General features: G+C 39.3%; 1 protein-coding gene across 1 annotated transcript; it reads right to left on the bottom strand.

Moving 5' to 3' along the window:
- Positions 1-4,992: 4,992 nt before the first annotated feature.
- On the bottom strand, positions 4,993-17,730 carry LOC100340206 (vomeronasal type-2 receptor 116). Its single transcript, XM_089316321.1, has 7 exons — positions 17,512-17,730; positions 16,516-16,679; positions 13,123-13,408; positions 11,949-12,755; positions 10,671-10,898; positions 10,202-10,325; positions 4,993-5,927 (listed from the first exon to the last, which is right to left on the bottom strand). Exons 1-7 carry the CDS (start codon positions 17,728-17,730, stop codon positions 4,993-4,995), a joined length of 2,763 nt encoding a protein of 920 aa, XP_089172447.1.
- Positions 17,731-19,720: the final 1,990 nt, after the last annotated feature.

Raw genomic sequence — 19,720 nt, 5'->3', positions numbered from 1 at the left:
TGTTATCCCACTTAGTATTTTTTTGTTTGTTCTACTTAATACTTTTGGTTGAATACTGCAATCAATACACAATTCTTCTTAAGTGCTGAAACTTAACTGAAAAGTGATCACTGTTAAATATAAGAGTGGGAATAAGAGAGGGAAGAGATGTGCAATTCGGGACATGCTCAAGCTGACTTACCTCAAATGGTAGAGTTAGAAACATACCAGGGCATTCAAATTCAATCCCATCAAGGTGGCAAGTACCAATGCCATCTCACTAGTCCCAGGGATCAATTTCTGTTCACAATTGATCATAATGATAGGACTATGAACCAAAGGGATCACATAAGCAAGACTAGTGTTTGCAAATACTAGCTGATAGAATCAAAAAGGGAGAGAATGATCCAACATGGGAAGTGAGATACACAGCAGATCCATAGAATGGCAGATATCCTAAACAGCACTCTGGCCTCAGAATCAGCCCTTAAGGCATGCGGATCTGGCTGAAAAGCCCATGAGAGTATTTCAGGCATGGAAAGCCAAGACACTCTGAAAAAAAAAAAAAAAAACCTACATGAAATTTCTCCGTGAGTGAGATCCCAGTGGAAAGAATGGGTCATCAAAGAAGGAAGTACCTTTCTCTGAAGGGAGGAAAGAACTTCCACTTTGACCATGGCCTTGTCTAAAAATTATCAGAGTCAGTGAACTCAGGGGTGTTCCATAGCCTTGGCAGCTCATGACAAGAGCCTAGGTTGATTACTGATGCCATAAACAAGAGTGTCAATTTGTTAAGTCAAGAACAGGAGTCACTGTGCACTTACTCCTCATGTAGGATCTTTGTCCTTAATGTGCTGTACATTGAAATTTAATGCTGTAACTAGTACTCAAAGAGTATTTTTCACTTTATGTTTCTGTGTGGGAACAAACTTTTGAAATCTTTACTTAATGTATGCTAAACTGATCTTCTATATATAAAGAGAAACAAAAATGAATCTTGATGTGAATGGAAGGGGAGAGGGAGTAGGAAATAGGAGGGTTGCGGGTGGGAGGGACGTTATGAGGGGAAGCCATTGTAATCCATATTCTGTATTTTGGAAATTTATATTCATTAAATAAAAGTTTTTTTTTTTTTTTAAAAAAAAGGATATCTAAGATCAATGCCATTCACAATAGCTACAAAAAAGTAAATACCTTGGAAAAAATTTAACCAAGGGAAAAAAGATCTCTATGATGAGAATTACAAAACTCTAAAAAGAGAAATAAAAGATGGCATTTAAAAATGGAAAAAATTTCCATGTTCACAGATCAGAAAAATCATCATCACCAAAATGTCCATTCTTCTGAAAATAATTACAGATTCAATGCAATACCATTCAAAATAGCAAATACATTCTTCTCAGATGTAGAATAGATGATGTTGAAATTCGTTTGGAAACCCAAGAGGTCTAGGATAAGTAAACAATCTTAGACAACACAAATACAACCAGAGGCATCACAATACCAGATTTAAAGACATACTACAAAGCAGTTAATATCAAAACAGCATGGTATTGGTACAAAAACAGATGCATACACCAATGGAACAGAATAGAAATGCAGAAATCAATCCAAAAATCTATAACAGCCAACTTATATTCATTCAAGTAGATAAAACCACTCCCTAGAGCAAGGACAGGGATTTCCACATGCAGAAATATGAAGCAAGGCCCCTTCCTTACACAAAAAATCCATTCAAAATGGATTATAGACCTAAATCTATGACCCAATACCATCAATGTACTAGAGAGCATTGGGGAAACCCTGCAAGACATCAGCCTAAGCACAGTGTTCCTTGAAAAGACCCCAGAGGCACAGGCAATAAAAACCCAGATTAACAAGTGGGATTACATCAAATTGCAAAGCTTCTGTATGGAAAACAAACAGTAAAGTAAAGAAGCAACAAGTAGAATGGGATAAATTATTTGCAAACCACACAAGTGATAAAGGATTAATAACCAGAATATATAAAGCGATCAAACAACTCAACAATAGCCAAGGAAACAACCTAGTCAAGAAGTGGGCAAAGCATGTAGGCATTTCTCAAAAAACAAAATGCAAGTGGCCTACAGACACATGAAAAAATGCTCAGGATCACTAGCCATTAGGGAGATGCAAATGAAAACCACAATGAGGTTTCACCACACTCCAGTTAGAATGGCTCTCATACTGAAATCAACAAACAAAAATGCCAGTGAGGATGTGGGAAATAAGGTACCCTAATTCACTGCTGCTGGGAATGCAAACTGGTAAAGCCACCATGGAAAACAGTTTTGAGATACCTCAGAAATCTGAATATAGCCCTACCCTAGGATCCATCCATCCCACTCCTTGGAATGTACCCAAAGGAAATGAAGTCAGCAAATAAAAGAGACATCTGCACCTGTATGTTTATTGTAGCTCAATTCACAATAGCCAAGATATGGAATCAACCTAAATGCCCATTAACCAAAGACTAGATAAACTATGGAGCCGGTGCCACAGCTCACTAGGCTAATCCTCCACCTGCGGTGCCAACACCCTGGGTTCTAGTCCCACTCAGGGCACTGGATTCTGTCCTGGTTGCTCCTCTTCCAGTCCAGTTCTCTGCTGTGGCCCAGGAGTACAGTGGAGGATGGCCTAAGTGCTTGGGCCCTGCAACCACATGGGAGACCAGGAGAAGCACCTGGCTCCTAGCTTCAGAACAGCCTGGAGCACCAGCCACACTGCTCCAGGTGCATCGGACATTGGGGGGGGTGAACCAATGGAAAAGGAAGACCTTTCTCTCTGTGTCACTCACTGTCCATTCTGCCTGTCAAAAAAAGAAAGAAAGAAACTATGGGATATGTACTATATGGAAAACTATCAGCAGTTTAAAAGAATGAAATTTGGTCATTTACAACAAATGGATGAATCTGGAAAATATCATACTTAGTGAAAGAAGCCAGTCCCAAAGGGACAAATGTCATATCTTCTCTCTGATTTGTGACAACCAACAGAGCACCTAAAAGGAAACCTGTAGAAGCGAAATAAACACTATGAGAAGCAATTACTTGAACAGCCCGTGGCCTTGGTTTGACTGTCGAGGAGCACTTTATTATTTCACTTTATCTAGTTCTTCATTCTTTTTTTCTTCTCTACTTAATACCATTAGCTAAACTCCTTACTTAAGCTAGAATTAATCATAAATGTATTATGAATTGAAAATAGATTCCAGTTCAAAATAAGAATGGGAATGGAAGAGGGAGGAGCGGTACAGATCAGCACACATTCACACAAACCTACCCCTAATGGTGAAGCTAAAAATGTTCCATGGACTCCAAATCCCATTTAGCTGGGTGGCTCTGTTCCCATCTTATGTGTAAAAGTGATCATATTAAGTATGGACTTGATCATATACATAGGAACATCAGGCAAAGGGATCACATAAATAAGACCAAGTGCCTGATAATAACAATAGACATAATTACAAAGAAGGGAAAGTTCCAACATGGGAAGCAGTCAACACAACAGACTCATAGAATGACAAACACCCTAAACAGCACTCTGACCTCAGAATCAGCCCCTGAGGCCTGACTGAAAACATGATGAGAGAATTTCAGGCATGGAAAGACAAGACATAGTGGCAAAAATGGTTCTGCATGAAGTATCTCTGTGAGTGAGACCCCAGTGGAAAGAAAAAGCCATCAAAGAAGGATGTACTTTATGCTGAAGGGAGCATAGAACTTCCACTTCACATATGCCCCTGAATAAAAAACTGACAGAGTTTGTGAATTCAAAAGGCTTCCATAACCTTAGCAGCTCATGTCAAGAGCCTCAGGTGATCACTGACATCATAGCTAAGAGTGTCAGTTGTTAAATCAACAACAGGATTCACTGTGCACTTGCTCCCCATGCTGGACTTCTGTCCTTAATGTGTTGTACTACAAGAGTTTCAGGACAATGCATTATACACATTAAAATGATTTAACATGTCTAATATTTACACTGAAATATTGCAACTCTATTATAAAGCTGACATTAATAGTAAATGAATAATGAATGAATAAATACACTAATGAATGAATAAAAGCAGCAAACAGGGGCAGACGCTGTGGTACAGCAGGTTAGCACCCTGGCCTGAAGCCCCGCCATTCCATATGGGGGCCAGTTTGAGAACTGGTGCTCCATTTCTCATCCAGCTCTCTGCTATGGCCTGGGAAAGCAGCAGAAAATGGCCCAAGTCTCTGGGACCCTGCACCAGGAAACCCTGGCTCCTTTCTTCAGGTCAGTGCAGCTCTATCCAATGCGGCTAATAGGAAGTGAACTGAACAGATGGAAGACCTCTCTTCCTCTGCCTCTCCTCTCTCTGTGTAAACTCTTTCAAATAAATGAATAAATCTTAGAAAACAGCAAACGTGTAACTCATTTTATTAAAATAAGTATATTACCATGTCCACCAGGTGACAATGAAAACACAGAAATGAAAAGCAATGAAAAGTTTCAAGGAGAGACTTTATCTGAGATCAGTTTGTGTTTGTGAACATGAAACTCAGACTAAGAAATTTATACACAGTATTATTTTTGAAGAAAGGAGGATTGGGACCAGCATGAGGGTGTAGTGGATATAACCACCGCTTGTAACTATGACATCCAATGTGGGTGCCAGTTCATATCCTGGCTGTTCCACTTGGAATGCAGCTCCCTGTTAATGATCCAGAAAAAGCAGTAGAAGATGGCATAAGATGCTGACACTCAAATGGACAACTGAAATAATCTTCGTTTGGCAAGAACCAGCACTGGGCCACAGCAGATATCTTCAGCGTCTATCACCAGATGGAAGGTTTTTCCTACTCTCCCTTTCTTTTCTATGAGTTGGTGCTTCAGAACAAATACATTTTAAGAGAAGCATAAAACATTCATAATATGGTTACATTGTGTAATTTTTTTATAACATCACAATGCAAAATTGGTTTTATAAATCTTAGTTTCTAACCATTGAAAACTGCGAGAGACTTAAGAGCTATTCTTCAGAACATCTGTTTCCTTGGAAACTATTCTATCCCTTAATCCTTTCAAAGCATTCTTCTCAGGTCTGAAGAGAATAATGTAGCACTTGGGAACAAAGATGCAGCCCAGGAGCCCCGCACTGGAGCACAAGATGGAGAAGACCTCCACAGCCACCATGACCTTCCCCTTGGTGCTGTAGTAGACAGGCAGGAAGGTCACCCAGACACTGCAAAACACCAGCATGCTGAACGTCAGGAATTTGGCCTCATTGAAGGTGTCAGGCAGATTCCTGGCTAGGAAAGCCACAGTGAAGCTCACCAGGGCCAAGGAACCCAGGTAGCCCAGGACACAGTAGAAGGCAGTGACTGAGCCCTTGTTGCACACCAGGATGATGTGGCCATGCTCAGAGTGTGCATCTGTGTCAATAAAGGGAGGAGAAGTCCCAATCCAGATGGCACAGAGAGCCAGTTGGATCAGGGAGCAGATGGGAATAATGGAGTTAGGTACCCCTGATAGCAGCCAGTGTCTCATTCTTTTCCCTGGGGCAGTGACCTTGAAGGCCAGAAGCACAGTGATAGTTTTGGCCAGGATGGTGGAAATAGCTGCGGTGAATGCCACTCCAAACATGGTCTGCTGGAGGACACAGGTGGTTGTGTTGGGATGACCAATGAACAGTAAGGAGCAGAGGAAGCAAAAGGTGAGGGCAATGAGCAGGATATAGCTGAGACAACGATTGTTGGCCTTGACTATGGGAGTGTCTCGGTGCTTCACAAAGATACCAAGAAAAACAACTGCGAGGATAGAAAAGCACAGAGCTGTGCAGACCAGGGTCATCCCCAGGGGATCTTCAAACGACAGAAAGGTCACTTTTTTGTGGAAGCACTGGTCTCGCTCTGTGTTGGCATACTGAAGATCTGGACAGTTCACACATTGGTCCATATCTGGTGAGAAATGTAATAAACATCATCCCAAGTTCAGTTATTCTTGATTCACAAGTACCTTCTAGAATACCCATTGTAGCTAGTTTAGGCAAATAGTCCTTATTTGATGTGAAAGACAGCATATAAGATGACATATAAAATTATTGGCAATTATTTATGTCCATCTTCCTCATGTTAGCCAGTTAATACTTCATCTTCCTAAGTACCTTACATAATGATGAGTACATTCTCTTTTTCTCCTAACGAAGCCATAAGGGCTATTCTCGGAAACTATTCATGGTGCTTTAAAACATACCTTAACCTGTGTTATTTTAACACCACAAATTCCTTCTTCATTGTTTCTTCAGATAGGGAACTGATGATCAAGATGCCAGGGGGTTCCATGTGTGGTGAGGGCTACTCTGCCCTTATACAGGGCATATTCTGCTGCATGCTCACTTGGAACAAGAGCAAGCAGCAGCCTTTGATTGTTAAGTTTTTATTTAATGATTGCATTTTTCATACATTCACCTTTAGGAATATAGGGGTTCTTTTCACTATACCCACCCTCCCACTCCCACACCCATCACACCTCCTTCTTCCTCTTCCTCTACCATCTACTTCTTCATTATGGTTCATTTTTAGTTTGATTTCAAATACAGAGGACCAACTCCATGTTAAGCATAGATTTCAACAGTTGGTATCCACACACACAGACCACATATACAGCACAGTTTAGGAACAAAATTTGCAGTCGATTCTCATAGTACAACTCATTAGGGACAGAGGTCCTACATGGGGACTAAGTACACAGTGACCTCTGTTGTTACTTTAATGATTAACATGTTTATGTATGTATGATGTCAGTGATCACCTGAGGCTCTTGCCATGATCTGCCAAGGCTATGGGAGCCTTTTGTGACCAGAGACTCTGTCAGTATTTGGACAGGGCCATACGCAAAGTGGTTGCTCTCTCCTCACTTCAGAGAAGAGTACATCCCTTTTTGATGACCTTTTCTTTCAACAGAGGTCTCACAGAGATCCTCCATGTAGTCTATTTTTTACTGCAGAGTCATGGCTTTCCATGCCTGAAATGAGCCCTTCTTTTAATGGTGCTATTCCCTCTGTACTCTCATGGCCTATTCAACCACCCAATGGTTGCAGTCTTTGTTTTAGTGAGTATTCATTTATTAATAATTTACATGAATGTCAGAGTTTCAGAAGGAGGAGGAGAAGCAGAATGGAGAGAGAGGGAAAGAAGGAGAAGAGGACAGGGAGAAAGAGACAGGGAGAAAGGGAAAGAGGTAAAAAGAGGAGGGGAATGATCTTCCCCCAGTGATTCACACCCCAAAAGACATTAATAGCTGGACCTCATCTGTTTTGAAGCCAGTAACTGGGAGCTTCTTCTGGGCTTCCTGTATTGGTGTGAGCTCCGAAACTTGGGCCATCTTCAGCTGCTTTCCCAAGCATCAGGAGAGAGCTGCATTAGAAGTGAAGCAGCTGGGACTGAAACTGCTGACCAACTGGGATGCTAGAATCCCAGCCAGAGGCTTAACCTACTATACCACAGCACCGGCCCCAGGTTCCCACTCTTAAAATCATGGACTGGAAGATATACTTTGTGAATTTGGGTTGCACAGAAATCACCTAGTGATCTCACTAAAACATATCTCTTTAAGGTAGAATCTGGATTATGTCATGATAGGGGAAAGCACTGATTGACAAACCACCATTAGAAGGCAAATGGTCAGGTTCTAGAGAGACACAGAACAGCTGTACACTTGATACCAGCTGGATTAGCTTTCACCCTTGAATGTTTTCATCAAAGAACACACTAGGATGCTGCCTGTAATCAGAGTCAGTCTGTAGACCAGCTTGAAACTTACTCCATATTTCCACTTTCCTGTCTTTTTATCTTTGAACATGAATTTTCTCTCCAGCTCTATCTGTACCCTCCTATTTTCAAAATATTGCTCCATTGATGACTGATGTCTCAACTTGCAGATTTCTTCCAATATTTAGTCTTACCTTTGTATATTTCATACTTTTGAGACATTACAAGTGCCATCTTTTGGAGCTTTGGTTTCCAGAATTGGTAAGGAAAATTAACTCCTTTGTACAATTTTGTACACCAGCACTACTTAATTCAATTATCAATTCACTGATTTCATTACACCATCCCAATATCACTTTAAATGATGCCACTTTTATATCTTCCTTTTCAGTAAGTTGAATGTCATTCTTTTTTGAAAATATGCATGGTAATTTTCTGTAGAAGTTGCGTTATTTCGTCAACTTTGTATCCAATCTTCAGTCTTAATTTCCATGTTTTGTAGCATTCTAAAATACTCTTTAGGATTGAAAGCTAATCCTTCTTTTCGTCATGTTTGAGTGGTTTTGTTCTTTGTTTACAATTCATAGATCACTTAGATTTTATTAACTATTTTTCTTCAGTTATGCTAATTAATATTAAAATTTTCATGTACTATAAACTGAATTAGATTTTATGAAACTCTTTGTGCAAGATGTAGCCTATTTAAAAAATACTGTTGGATTTACATTGTTTGAGATTTCAAATGTATGAATTTATTTCAACAACAGTGTCTTACAATTTCATTTTGCTGAAATATCTGGCAGTATTTGATCATCAACTTGAGATGTTCCCATAGAAGAAACAGAATTTTTCCATTTTTCCTGTTCTCCATAGGAGTTGAGAAAGGAGTTCATCTGAAAATTGTTTATCATAACTCAAGTATTGGGAATTATTTTAATAACTGTGAGGATATTTGGATTTTTCAAATATTGCTCAACATATTTCATAATATTTCTATCTGAGAATATCTGAATTTATTTTATATTTTTCAATGTATCAGAATTAAATGATTAATAAGCTCTAATATTAGTATTTTTACATCTAAATAGACCCCTTCAGTGCTCTCTGTGTATACACACACACACACACACACACAGATAGAGTAATCTTACTGTTCACACTGTTCCATCTTGCTGAGGTTCATAAATCTTGTTTATGATCACCAACTTTAAATTCTTCCAATTTTTACTTACTTCAATTTCCTTATAATGTCCACATTTTACCTTTAAGGGCTTGTGCTGAACTTGCAGTCATTGACCTACCTTGGTATGCATACTTATTTTTTTAAAGACAGAGTTACAGAGGGAGGTAGAGACAGAGTGAGGTCTTCCATCTACTGGTTCACTCCTCAGATGGCTGCAGCAGCCAGAGCTGTGCTGATCTGAAGACAGCTTCAGAGTCTCTCATGTGTGTGTATTGGCCCAAGGACTTGGGCCATCTTCTACTGCTATCCCAGCCACAGCAGAGAACTGGATCAGAAGATGAGCAGTTGGGACTAGAACCGGCACCCATATGGGGTGCTGGTGCTTCAGGCCAGGGCTTAAACCCACTGTGCCACAGTGCCAGGTCCACTATGCATACTTATTACCGTGTATGTCAGCTTGAGTTCTTTTGATATGAATTTTATAAATGTGTGTACATATGTAAGCATAAGAAGGTTCTTAAAGATTTATATTTTGAGCAGCAATGACTTTTGTCAAAGGCTAAGATTAGCCCCATTTATGATATTTGATGAGTATTATCCCCAGGATGAGATACTCTATGATTTCTAAGACAGTTTTTCATATAACACACAGTTTGTTTAGAGTTGTGCTTTCTCACTGCAAGCATGGTGCACTTGAATTTGGTGAAAGTATTTTTACCTATACATGCACAAGGAACTCAGATATGAGTTTTCCTATACTGAATTAGCACATACACCACACTACTCCCATGGACTGTACTCTGGTGCCAGAACCTTACATTATCAACAATAGGTTTCAAAAAATTAGAATGATACTAAATATATGGTACAAATAACTATTCATACAACAGAAGCAAAAACTGGAAAATCTTTATGATACATGTGATAGCATAGTTCTGATTCATGCAATAAATCTTAGAAATGCCACACTGTTTTATGGGGTGAATATTCTCCAATCTTGGTTTCTATTCATTTTTTACCATAGGTATATCAGCCTGAACTCCAACATGGTCAGCATTCCAGAGACATTCAGTCTTTTGTATGCTTTCCTAAATAATACAGAATGTATTGCGGAAAGTTTTATTCTTGTGTGGATTATTATTGATTATAAGGGTTAATTGCTACCTGAGGGGGGAAAGACTGTTCTCAGCAGTCATATTCCACAGATTTTCTTTCCATGGATCAGTTGATAATTTAAGAAACAGGTGGCAACTTCTCCAAGAGGCAGGCACCGACTTACCTGTCTGATTGGAAATCTCATTCCCAGGACAAGGTGTGCAATCAAAACAACAGGCAGGCTTTCCCTCCAGAGGGGTTTTCCTGAATCCAGGGCTGCAACTCACACTGCATACTGAGTGTGGAATCTGAGCGAAAATCAGATGAGTGTTGGTCATAATTCAGACTATTACATAAGTTCCAAGTAGAGGGTTTTCAAGTCCTGCAAACCTGTTCACTGAAACTGTAAACATCTGTTTCTGGCACAATGACAACATTCTATTTGATTTTCTTAAATAGATTCAAAAGACTTGCACGAACAAATGTGTGTACTGTCCTTCCTCAGACACTAAAAACATAAGAAAGTATTTGGATTGGAAGTGGAGTGGTTTAATGTCTCTAAGTGTCTTTCTAATAAGCCATACTGCACATACTCCCTTAGCAGTTGGGGGGTAACAATGTGTCATGTGAAACTTATGATCAGTCCTACTTACCTCTGTAATTCCTGTGGCCCACTCTATCAAATTCTCAGAGAGAGACAACTGTTCACTCTGTGAAACGTATGGGGAAAACCGTCCTACTTTAACCTTACGTCCAAAACCATATGGAAAATTCCAAAAGTTGAGAATGTCATATTCAGCTTCCAAATTTCTCTTCTGATTCAAATTTACTAGGTCACCAGCTGGATTGGTAAATTGGATATTCTTCAGAAATGGGTGCAACTGAAAAAATGCATCATATTCTCATGAAGACTGCCCAAGTAATAACACATGAAACCCAGGTTAGAGAAAACCTCTCTTTGTCTGTAATCACAAATAAACAATTGAACCTGTTTAGGGCCACCCAATGAATTGAAGAAAAAAAAAAAAAAACCTGATGAGAACTACATCAAGGTAAGTATGATTTCACTCATTTTTCTACAAAAACAAGGGGAATCAAAAATATCTAGCTGTGAGTTTCAGACCATTTCCTTTTTTTTTTGACAGGCAGAGTGGACAGTGAGAGAGAGAGGTACAGAGAGAAAGGTCTTCCTTTGCCGATGGTTCACCATCCAATGGCCACCGTGGCTGGCACACTGCTGCTGGTGCACTGCGCTGATCTGAAGGCAGGAGCCAGGTACTTGTCCTGGTCTCCCATGGGGTGCAGGGCCCAAGCACTTGGGCCATCCTCCACTGCACTCCCTGGCCACAGCAGAGAGCTGGCCTGGAAGAAGGGCAATCGGGACAGAATCCGGTGCCCTGACCGGGACTAGAACCTGGTGTGCTGGCACCACAAGGTGGAAGATTAGCCTACTGAGCTGCAGCACTGGCCAGATTCAGACCATTTCCAATAGTACATTCCAAGCTGCCAATACTCATTTTCTCAGTGTACCTAGGAGAACTAGCTGTAATAAAGTTACTAGAATAAAGAACTGTGCAAATTATATGAGATTCCTTATGTTCATTGTAGATGAACATCCTCAGTGACATTTGAACCTGAAAATAATTACTGTACTGCTGAAGTTGAAAATGGAATAACACAGTCTAGGTATTTCACATGTCAAAATTAAATTGACAAAATTGGAGAGTATTTTAAGTCACAGCATTGATGCTTATCCAAATTACCTTCCCACTTTTCCTTGGAGCCCTTTTGCTAATGACAAATTACAGGCAGAGGCTCATTTTTATCTTCTGTTTTGCAGAAAGGTTCCCAAGCTACTTGGATTGAACACCTGCAGAAGCTCTTAAGGGGATCACTTCAGGAGTACCTGTCAACAATGGAAACCAAGTTACCTGCCAGGGAGAAAATGCCACCTTTGTCCCATTGTTCACTGGCTGCATTTCTACCTCTTGTAGAAGCATCTCATGTATACTATGGGCCACAGCATACACAGCATTGTATATGTTGTAACTCCCATCACTCATGGTCATATCAAAATGATGCGGAGGCAATGATTCCAAGGAAGCATTCAGTGGACAGTTCTGCAAAGTTTTACAGGATGTCCCAGTAACTGAGCAATTAAAAGCCAGTGACCAGAATCTGGAGAGGTAAGAGTCTTCTGGGTACTTGGAAGGGTTAGCTGTCCGAAGAAAGTTTTTGAAACCAGAGATCTCACTATGGTGGTCTGAAAAAATGAGGGTCCCATGGAATGAGTGGAACAGGAAAGGTACCTCAGAACTGGCAAAATCCCATTGTGAGGTGGTGACCCAGACTTTCCACATCATTAACTCCCTCCATGAATGAAAGCTGGTGCCTATGAGTGACTCAGTGACACAGAAAAGAATCACCACATTTGCTGATGATTTTAGGATCTGTATATGAAACATACTTTGGAATGAAGAAAGTGCCTCTACAGTGGCTGGGATAAATTCCACAAAGTCTACACAGATGCCATTCTTCTGCAACTCTACTTTCAAATCAGTCATAAACTGAACACCTTTTGGGAGGTCTGAGATGGCCAAACCCACCCAGGTCCACCCAAAGTGGAGCATCAAGGAGACCATGCCACGGGCCAGAGAAGTGTCTTTGGGTGCCATCTGATAGAGGGAAGGGAACTGACCACTGTCACTCAGAAGAGGTTCAAAAGGCCCAAGAGTCAGCTAAGGGAAAAGGCAAGAAATCTGTGTAAGGTTATTGTTGTAGTGTAAAATATTATTCCTGAAAAAATTTAAGCAGATAATGGAAATGTCAGATTTTAGAATATTTCATTTTTCTCATCTCCCACTACATGAGATCTTCCTAGTTCATGAATCATTAGACTCACAGGTTGAGAAAAACATTTCTCCTTTTCACTCACCCACACCGCTGCTTCAGAAGAAATGTAGCTAATCCACAAAAGCTCTGTGCGCATTCTCTTTAGATCACATACTGTGTCAAATGTATAAGGTCTCTGTCACTTTAATTTTTGGTTCTAAGTAAGGCACCTAAGATGATGTACTTTATCCCACTTTTTCACTACACACTCACCTGTGGAATTTTGTAGAGTTCCAGCAGTGTCCCCATTTGGACAGCAGTGCTGCTTTCTGATATTACAGCAACAGACTTGCTCTGTTTCCTACATGTGTAATTAGGAATGTGCTTTTCCAGTCCCGCAAGCCAAATGAAGGGGTTCTCCATCACAGTCATATGACTGTGCATGACATTGTAGAGACCAAATCCCAAGGTCATGTTGGGTAAAAGATAGGGGTTTTTGTTGATCTCCTCAATAGCGAAAACCAAGGCCAGAACATACTGGTAGTTTTTGGACTTAAACCTGCATGAAATGCACAAGGATCTTTAAGGGAAAAGCCTCCAATCCAGATTATCTTCAATTCTGTGATTACTGTGAGAGATGGATTGGTCATGGCCAAAATTCATATGTTCTAATCCGTATGTGCAGATTTGCTGAGTACAGAGTGTGAACTGTTGTATTTGCAGGACACATGTCCTCACCAGAACCAAAGCTGCTACCAACTTTTACTGGTTTCCAAGCCTAAATGATTCTGAAAAATTAGATCTGCTTTTACATCATAATGTCTTGGGCATGTTATCACATGGTTGTCCATGTAGCCAAAGAGCATGATCTTATTTTTGGATGCAAACCTCATCAATTTTAATCATCTCTGGCAACAGCTACTTCTTCTAAGTTTTTATATTTGATATCTAAAGTAAATACTACAACAGGCTCTGGAATGCCCTCTCTAAAGTTCATGCACACCTAGGAGTACACTCCAGTTGTCAAAGAAAGCATGACAAGGAAACGCGTATCATCTTTAGCACTGCCTCTAAATGTTTCCTACATCCACAAACTACAATGATTCTTCATCTTACCACATCATTAAGTGCTTCTTGAAATAGCAGTCATACGATCATAAGGCTGCAGGTTGTAAAGGGAAAAGAGAGTAACTCAATTGAAGGCTATGTGTTCAAAAAGAGGGATGATGTCACAGTACTGAGAATGGTAGATGGGAGTCTGTAATTGATCCTGAAAAATCTCTTCCCCATCATACTTACCCATCAACCAGCATCACAAGTCAAGAAAATAAAATCGAATTCAGAGATTGAAAGAAGGGAAATAGTGAAAAGGGAGGAGTACTTTAGAGAAGCTGGAAATACTCCCTAGGTGAACATGAATCACTGGGCTGCGAGGCACCTGATGCTTTACAATTAAGCCAGTCATGCATTTAGAACACTAAACATATGTGAAAGTAAATCATTATGAGTAGTATCAGTATTTACTCCAAACCGGCCTTCTTCACTCACGTTTTCATACAATATTGAATATAAATAGCCTTACATGTGAAGGAAATGATGCATTTCTACTTTTCATTATGAGTGATATCAGTATTTACTGCAAACAGGCCTTCTTCACTCAACTTTTCCTACAATATTGAATATAAATAGCCTTCCATGCAAAGAAAATGATGCATTTCTACTTTCTAGGATCTGACATTTCACAAAAAATGCAAATGAGGAGCCCCTTGTATTTATTTCTGATGTCCTGTGTGTTAATTCCTTATGAATAGACCAGGTCACATACACTGCTTGTTAAGGGTCACTGTGTGCTCCAGAGGAAGTGACAGTTTTTCAGTTCTTGGTCCTTGCTGTAACATAATATGGATATATGTACGCATATTATATATGTATTCTCTCTATATATCTACACATAGGTATACTATAACCATGCACACAGTAGCTATATATATAGTTTTTTATGTATATATAATTTGCATACATATTTGATATCCAAATATGTCATTCATACTTTGTAGAATGAGGAAATTTGAAAATCATTATTATGAATCAAATAAAATTCAGTTTTGTATTTCATATATCTGTTTCTCTCCTCATTACTATGACACTTCCATTGTTCCGCATCCTCTCATTTCTTTCTCCAGCTGCTGCCTTGTACCAAAATGTCTAGATGGCCCTTTGACACACTGGAATTTGTAAGAGTTTATCTCTTTTATGCTGTGCTCTTTATCTCTAAAAACAGTTTATCAGTAACTGTTGTATATTCTAAAGTTAGTGAAGCTAACATTGGAAGGTATAACACCTAAATCTATTGACAGTTAAGTATTTCTTGTTTTTCCAAGTATCATCAACACAGATATTTTCCCTGGGTTTATTAAGATTTGATTATGATCACCAGTTTGCATGGCATACATCTTGGAGAAACTTGGGCTCTATTCATAGCCTCTTTTCCTACTACTGGAAAGTCACTATTTCCTCATCTCCATCATTAAGGGTACACTTAAATGATGTGCTGCATGCATAACCAGGGGGAATACTACTACTAATGAATAAATATTTCATGAATTGGACCCCATGGACACATATTAAGTTAGGTAAATTTATAAAAATCAATGTGAAGTGAGTAATATTGCTACACCAAGCTAGTATCCATTAGATTTTTTTCTGCAGAGATATTTGGACAAATGCCTAAAATACTGAATCAGTTTCATCACCTTGGTGGCAACAACTATACTTCTCAAATCCATTGGCTTTAATGATACTGAAATGATCTATGTCCTAATAGCTACCTTCTACCAAAGTTCTATGCAGAGACAACCTACTTCCTGTAGCCTTACAGTAGAAAACAATTAGAAAATTGGCACCCTCATAAACAGGTTTGAAGAAAACAATTCCGCTGTCCTACAAGATACTATATTCTGCATGCATGAAATTTATATATTCTATATATGTATATGAAATATTTATATTTAGTTATAAATAAAGGATCTTCAAGAGGGGCAAAAACAGAATAATCCCCCTTAAGAAATCTATTTTGCCCAGAAGAGGCAGAATCAGGGAAACACTATAAATGTAGTAAATTACAACCATTGAAATTCTTATGGGTATATTCATCAGTAAAATATAATTATTATATTTGTGCAAAGCTGTTGCCCTGAGATTACTTTTACATAGAAAAAATTTTGAATCTTTTCTCCTTTACAACTGTAGAAGAAATGAAGTGTTCTCATGGCCCCAAATCTAGTACGTAGCAGAAAAGAGTGTGAGCACATGTGGAAGAGCTCATGTAATTCAGTTCATTCATTTCAGTGCATGGGTTCTGTAAGAATCTACTACTGAGGCACAATAGGCCCCTGAGCTGATGAAAGTGGACAGGGAAGGACAGGAGGATACCGACCAGATTCTGGTTCCCCCTCTGATAAGACAACATTTCCCTGAGCCATCCACGGTGCCAGGCAGAAAGAAATGTCTTCCTCATGCCCCAAATCAATTACCAGCAGTTTTTAGGAGGGACAGAAGATGGACATGGCAGGGATACAGAACATATTTGCCTATCCATTTGCAGACCCAATAACAAGTAGCTAATATGTAAATAAATGGAAAATGGTTATGGCAAGGAGAACTTACCAGCTGAATCTGCGATATTTGATGAAACTTCTCTCGATTCTGGGAACATCATATGTGTAAATGTGCAAAAAAGCAGTGATCTCAATATCTCCATCCTTGTAAAAACTCTGTTCCATCTGGGAATAGCAGTCATGACCATCCTGACATGTCACAAGGAGATACAGCTGCAGAAAGAGCAACAGAAAAATCAAAGAAAACATCTGTGAAAAACCCTATGAGACAAGAGCACTGGAACATGCAGGGTCATGCAGGTGGATACATAGTGTGTGTGTGTGTGTGTGTGTGTGTGACTGCTTGAAACAAGTCACTTTAATACTGCTCCATCTGACCTCTTTCCACCAGCTGTCCACTCGTCCATGGGGGAATCTGATACTTTTCTGCCCCGAGGCTCTGTAGTTCAGGTCTTCTGTCCTGGTGAAAAACACAAGTAGAAAAACATGTTTGTGAATCATCCTTTTCACCTAGGTGCCAGGATTTCCTCCAAGTCCATAGAGACAAAGATTCAAGGAAGAAACCCCTGATAGTTACATTTGTTGCAAGGGTTTGTAAATAAACCACTCCATGAACTTTTGAAAATTATGTACCAGGATTGCATCAGAGGGCATGAAGGGAGGCATCAGGTGAGGCTTTCAGTAAGCTTTCAGACCAGAAATCTCCAGTATCACACACTACAATGACTCAAAGTGCAACAGGGCAGCCTCCCTCAACCAGTGTTCTGGGTAGCCACAGATCACTTTGATAGCACATAGACCCCAAACCAATCCTGTTTACAAAGATACCCACTAGGACATGTGGTTTTCAATCACTGTGAAACCAGTAATCAGCCTGAATTCAGATATGTCCATTCTGCATTTCTAATCACTTCATCTTTAGTTGTAAAACATAAAAAACTTCCATGTTGCTGTTAACCATGGTAATCCCATGATGATCTGCTTTTGCACCTACAACCTTGGTTGGTGCTCACATGAGAACCTGGGACTATTTGAGTACTTATACCTTTTTTACTCTAAGCAGACAATACCAGCTGGAAGTCACCTCTTTATTCCCACCACCACAAACACCAAGGTCAGGATCATGCCTGCAGACACCTATACTTCTTGAATGCAAGTGACTTTCAGGATGCTTATGTAGGACACCATCAGGGCAGCTAGGTACCATTAAACCTTTGCCAAACCACAGACTGTACAAGACGAGAGTGAACAAAATGGATATCATGTCCTATAGGCAATAATGAGGATCAACACTGACTAATCATTTGTGCTTGTATACCTGTGTGAGGTATTGCCAATAGAATAAATCTAATAAGGGGGGTAAGAAGGGCATATATGCGAACTCTATTTTTCCACTCAAAAGTTTTTTAAACTGAAATTACTGTAAATGTGGTGGCTAATATGTTAAGTAAAACACATTTTTCATTGCTTAGCCACTTCTCTGATGCCATTAGGGAGATTTTGATTAGGGGTACACGCAAAGTGAGATGCAGTATAGGAACAAAATACACAACAGAATTCAGTGACTTGCCTAAAATTGAAAATATAATTTCTTGATGAGTTAAACTTATTACTGGTACATTGATGAAGCTTGTTGTCTATTCAGTTAAACAAGAAACATAAATCTAAATCAGAGAGCAAGCATCCACTGTTCTCTCTAATGTGTAGGAACTAAAAATAGAGTCAATCTTAATGCACTCCATTCACTGAAAATAAATTGGGAATGGAGAGGATGAATTCCATGCAATGAGGAGGCTTCAGAAAATTCATGGAAAATATGTGTTATGAAACAGTTATGGACGAATTTTTTTAAAAATTAGCACCCAGATTTATTCAATATTTTTGCTTAAGTGTTTCTTTTATATTTAACATTTTCATCTTCTATATCCTTAATGCTGCATTTGACATTTTTTATAGTATGTGATGAATGCTTCAATTATAGAACTTCAGACTTAATTCAGGGAAATATATATTCTAATTGCATAAACTTATATGGAATCTGAAATCATACATTTATGTCAAGTTGAACTTTAGCAACAACATCATAAAAGTTGATAATATTTTTTCTATTTGAGACTTCTAATAATTTATATTGAAGTCCAATATCATGTAGGTTATTGCAAAGCAATTTCCAAAAATAAAAATACGTGGACATTTGAATGGGTAGGTACAGAGTTCTCTGTGTGTACAGGGAACACACACATGAACTTACACTCATTCTACATCGAGAACACTGTCTCCAATGGACTATCCTGGACTATCTTCTCAGGCTCAATACACTTCAAATCAAAAGTAGAAATTGTCCCTTTTTCCCCACATCCTCGCCAGCATCTGTTGTTGGTAGATTTCTGTATGTGAGCCATTCTAACCAGGGTGAGGTGAAACCTCATTGTGGTTTTGATTTGCATTTCCCTGATTGATAGTGACCTTGAACATTTTTTCATGTGCCTGTTGGCCATTTGGATTTCCTCTTTAGAAAAATGTCTATTGAGGTCCTTGGCCCATCTCTTAAGTGGGTTGTTGGTTTTGTTTTTGTGGAGTTTCTTGATCTCTTTGTAGATTCTGGTTATTAACCCTTTATCTGTTACATACTTTGCAAATATTTTTTCCCGTTCTGTCGGTTGTCTCTTCACTCTCCTGACTGTTTCTTTTGCAGTACAGAAACTTCTCAATTTGATGCAATCCCAATAGTTGATTTTGGCTTTGACTGCCTGTGCCTCCCGGGTCTTTTCCAGAAATTATTTGCCTGTGCCAATATCTTGAAGGGTTTCTGTTGGTGGGAATGCAAACTGGTCAAGCCACTATGGAAGTCAGTCTGGAGATTCCTCAGAAACATGAAGATAACCCCACCATTCGACCCAGCCATCCACTCCTTGGAATTTATCCAAAGGAATTTAAATTGGCACCCTAAATGTTTATCGCAGCACAATTCACAATAGCCAAGACCTGGAACCAACCTACATGCCCATCAACGATAGACTGGATAAAGAAATTATGGGATATGTACTCTTTAGAATACTATACCGCAGTAAGAAACAACGAAATCCATATGTTCACCCTGATCGGTGACAACTGACTGAACACCAAAAAGGAAACCTGTTGAAGTGAAGTGGACACTATGAGAAACGGTGACTTGATCAGCATAGCCCTGACTGTTAATGAACAACTTAATACATTATGCCTCTTAGTAGTTTTTTTTTGGTCTGTTCTACTTA

The sequence above is a fragment of the Oryctolagus cuniculus genome, chromosome 16 (genome assembly GCF_051225735.1).
Source record: "Oryctolagus cuniculus isolate XC-2025 breed Fujian yellow rabbit chromosome 16, ASM5122573v1, whole genome shotgun sequence".
NCBI classification, from domain to species: Eukaryota; Metazoa; Chordata; class Mammalia; order Lagomorpha; family Leporidae; genus Oryctolagus; species Oryctolagus cuniculus.
The sequence above is the reverse complement of the archived record's forward strand: the minus strand, read 5'-3'. Positions and strand labels throughout refer to the sequence as shown.

Coding starts and splice junctions, on each gene's coding strand:
- LOC100340206 (XM_089316321.1), bottom strand. CDS start 17,730: ATGATATCCATTTTGTTCACTCTCGTCTTGTACAGTCTGTGGTTTGGC. Junction 16,680..17,511: donor GTCTGCTTAGAGTAAAAAAG/GTATAAGTACTC, acceptor CTCTTTCTGCAG/CTGTATCTCCTTGTGACATG. Junction 12,756..13,122: donor AACTCTACAAAATTCCACAG/GTGAGTGTGTAG, acceptor CTTTTCCCTTAG/CTGACTCTTGGGCCTTTTGA.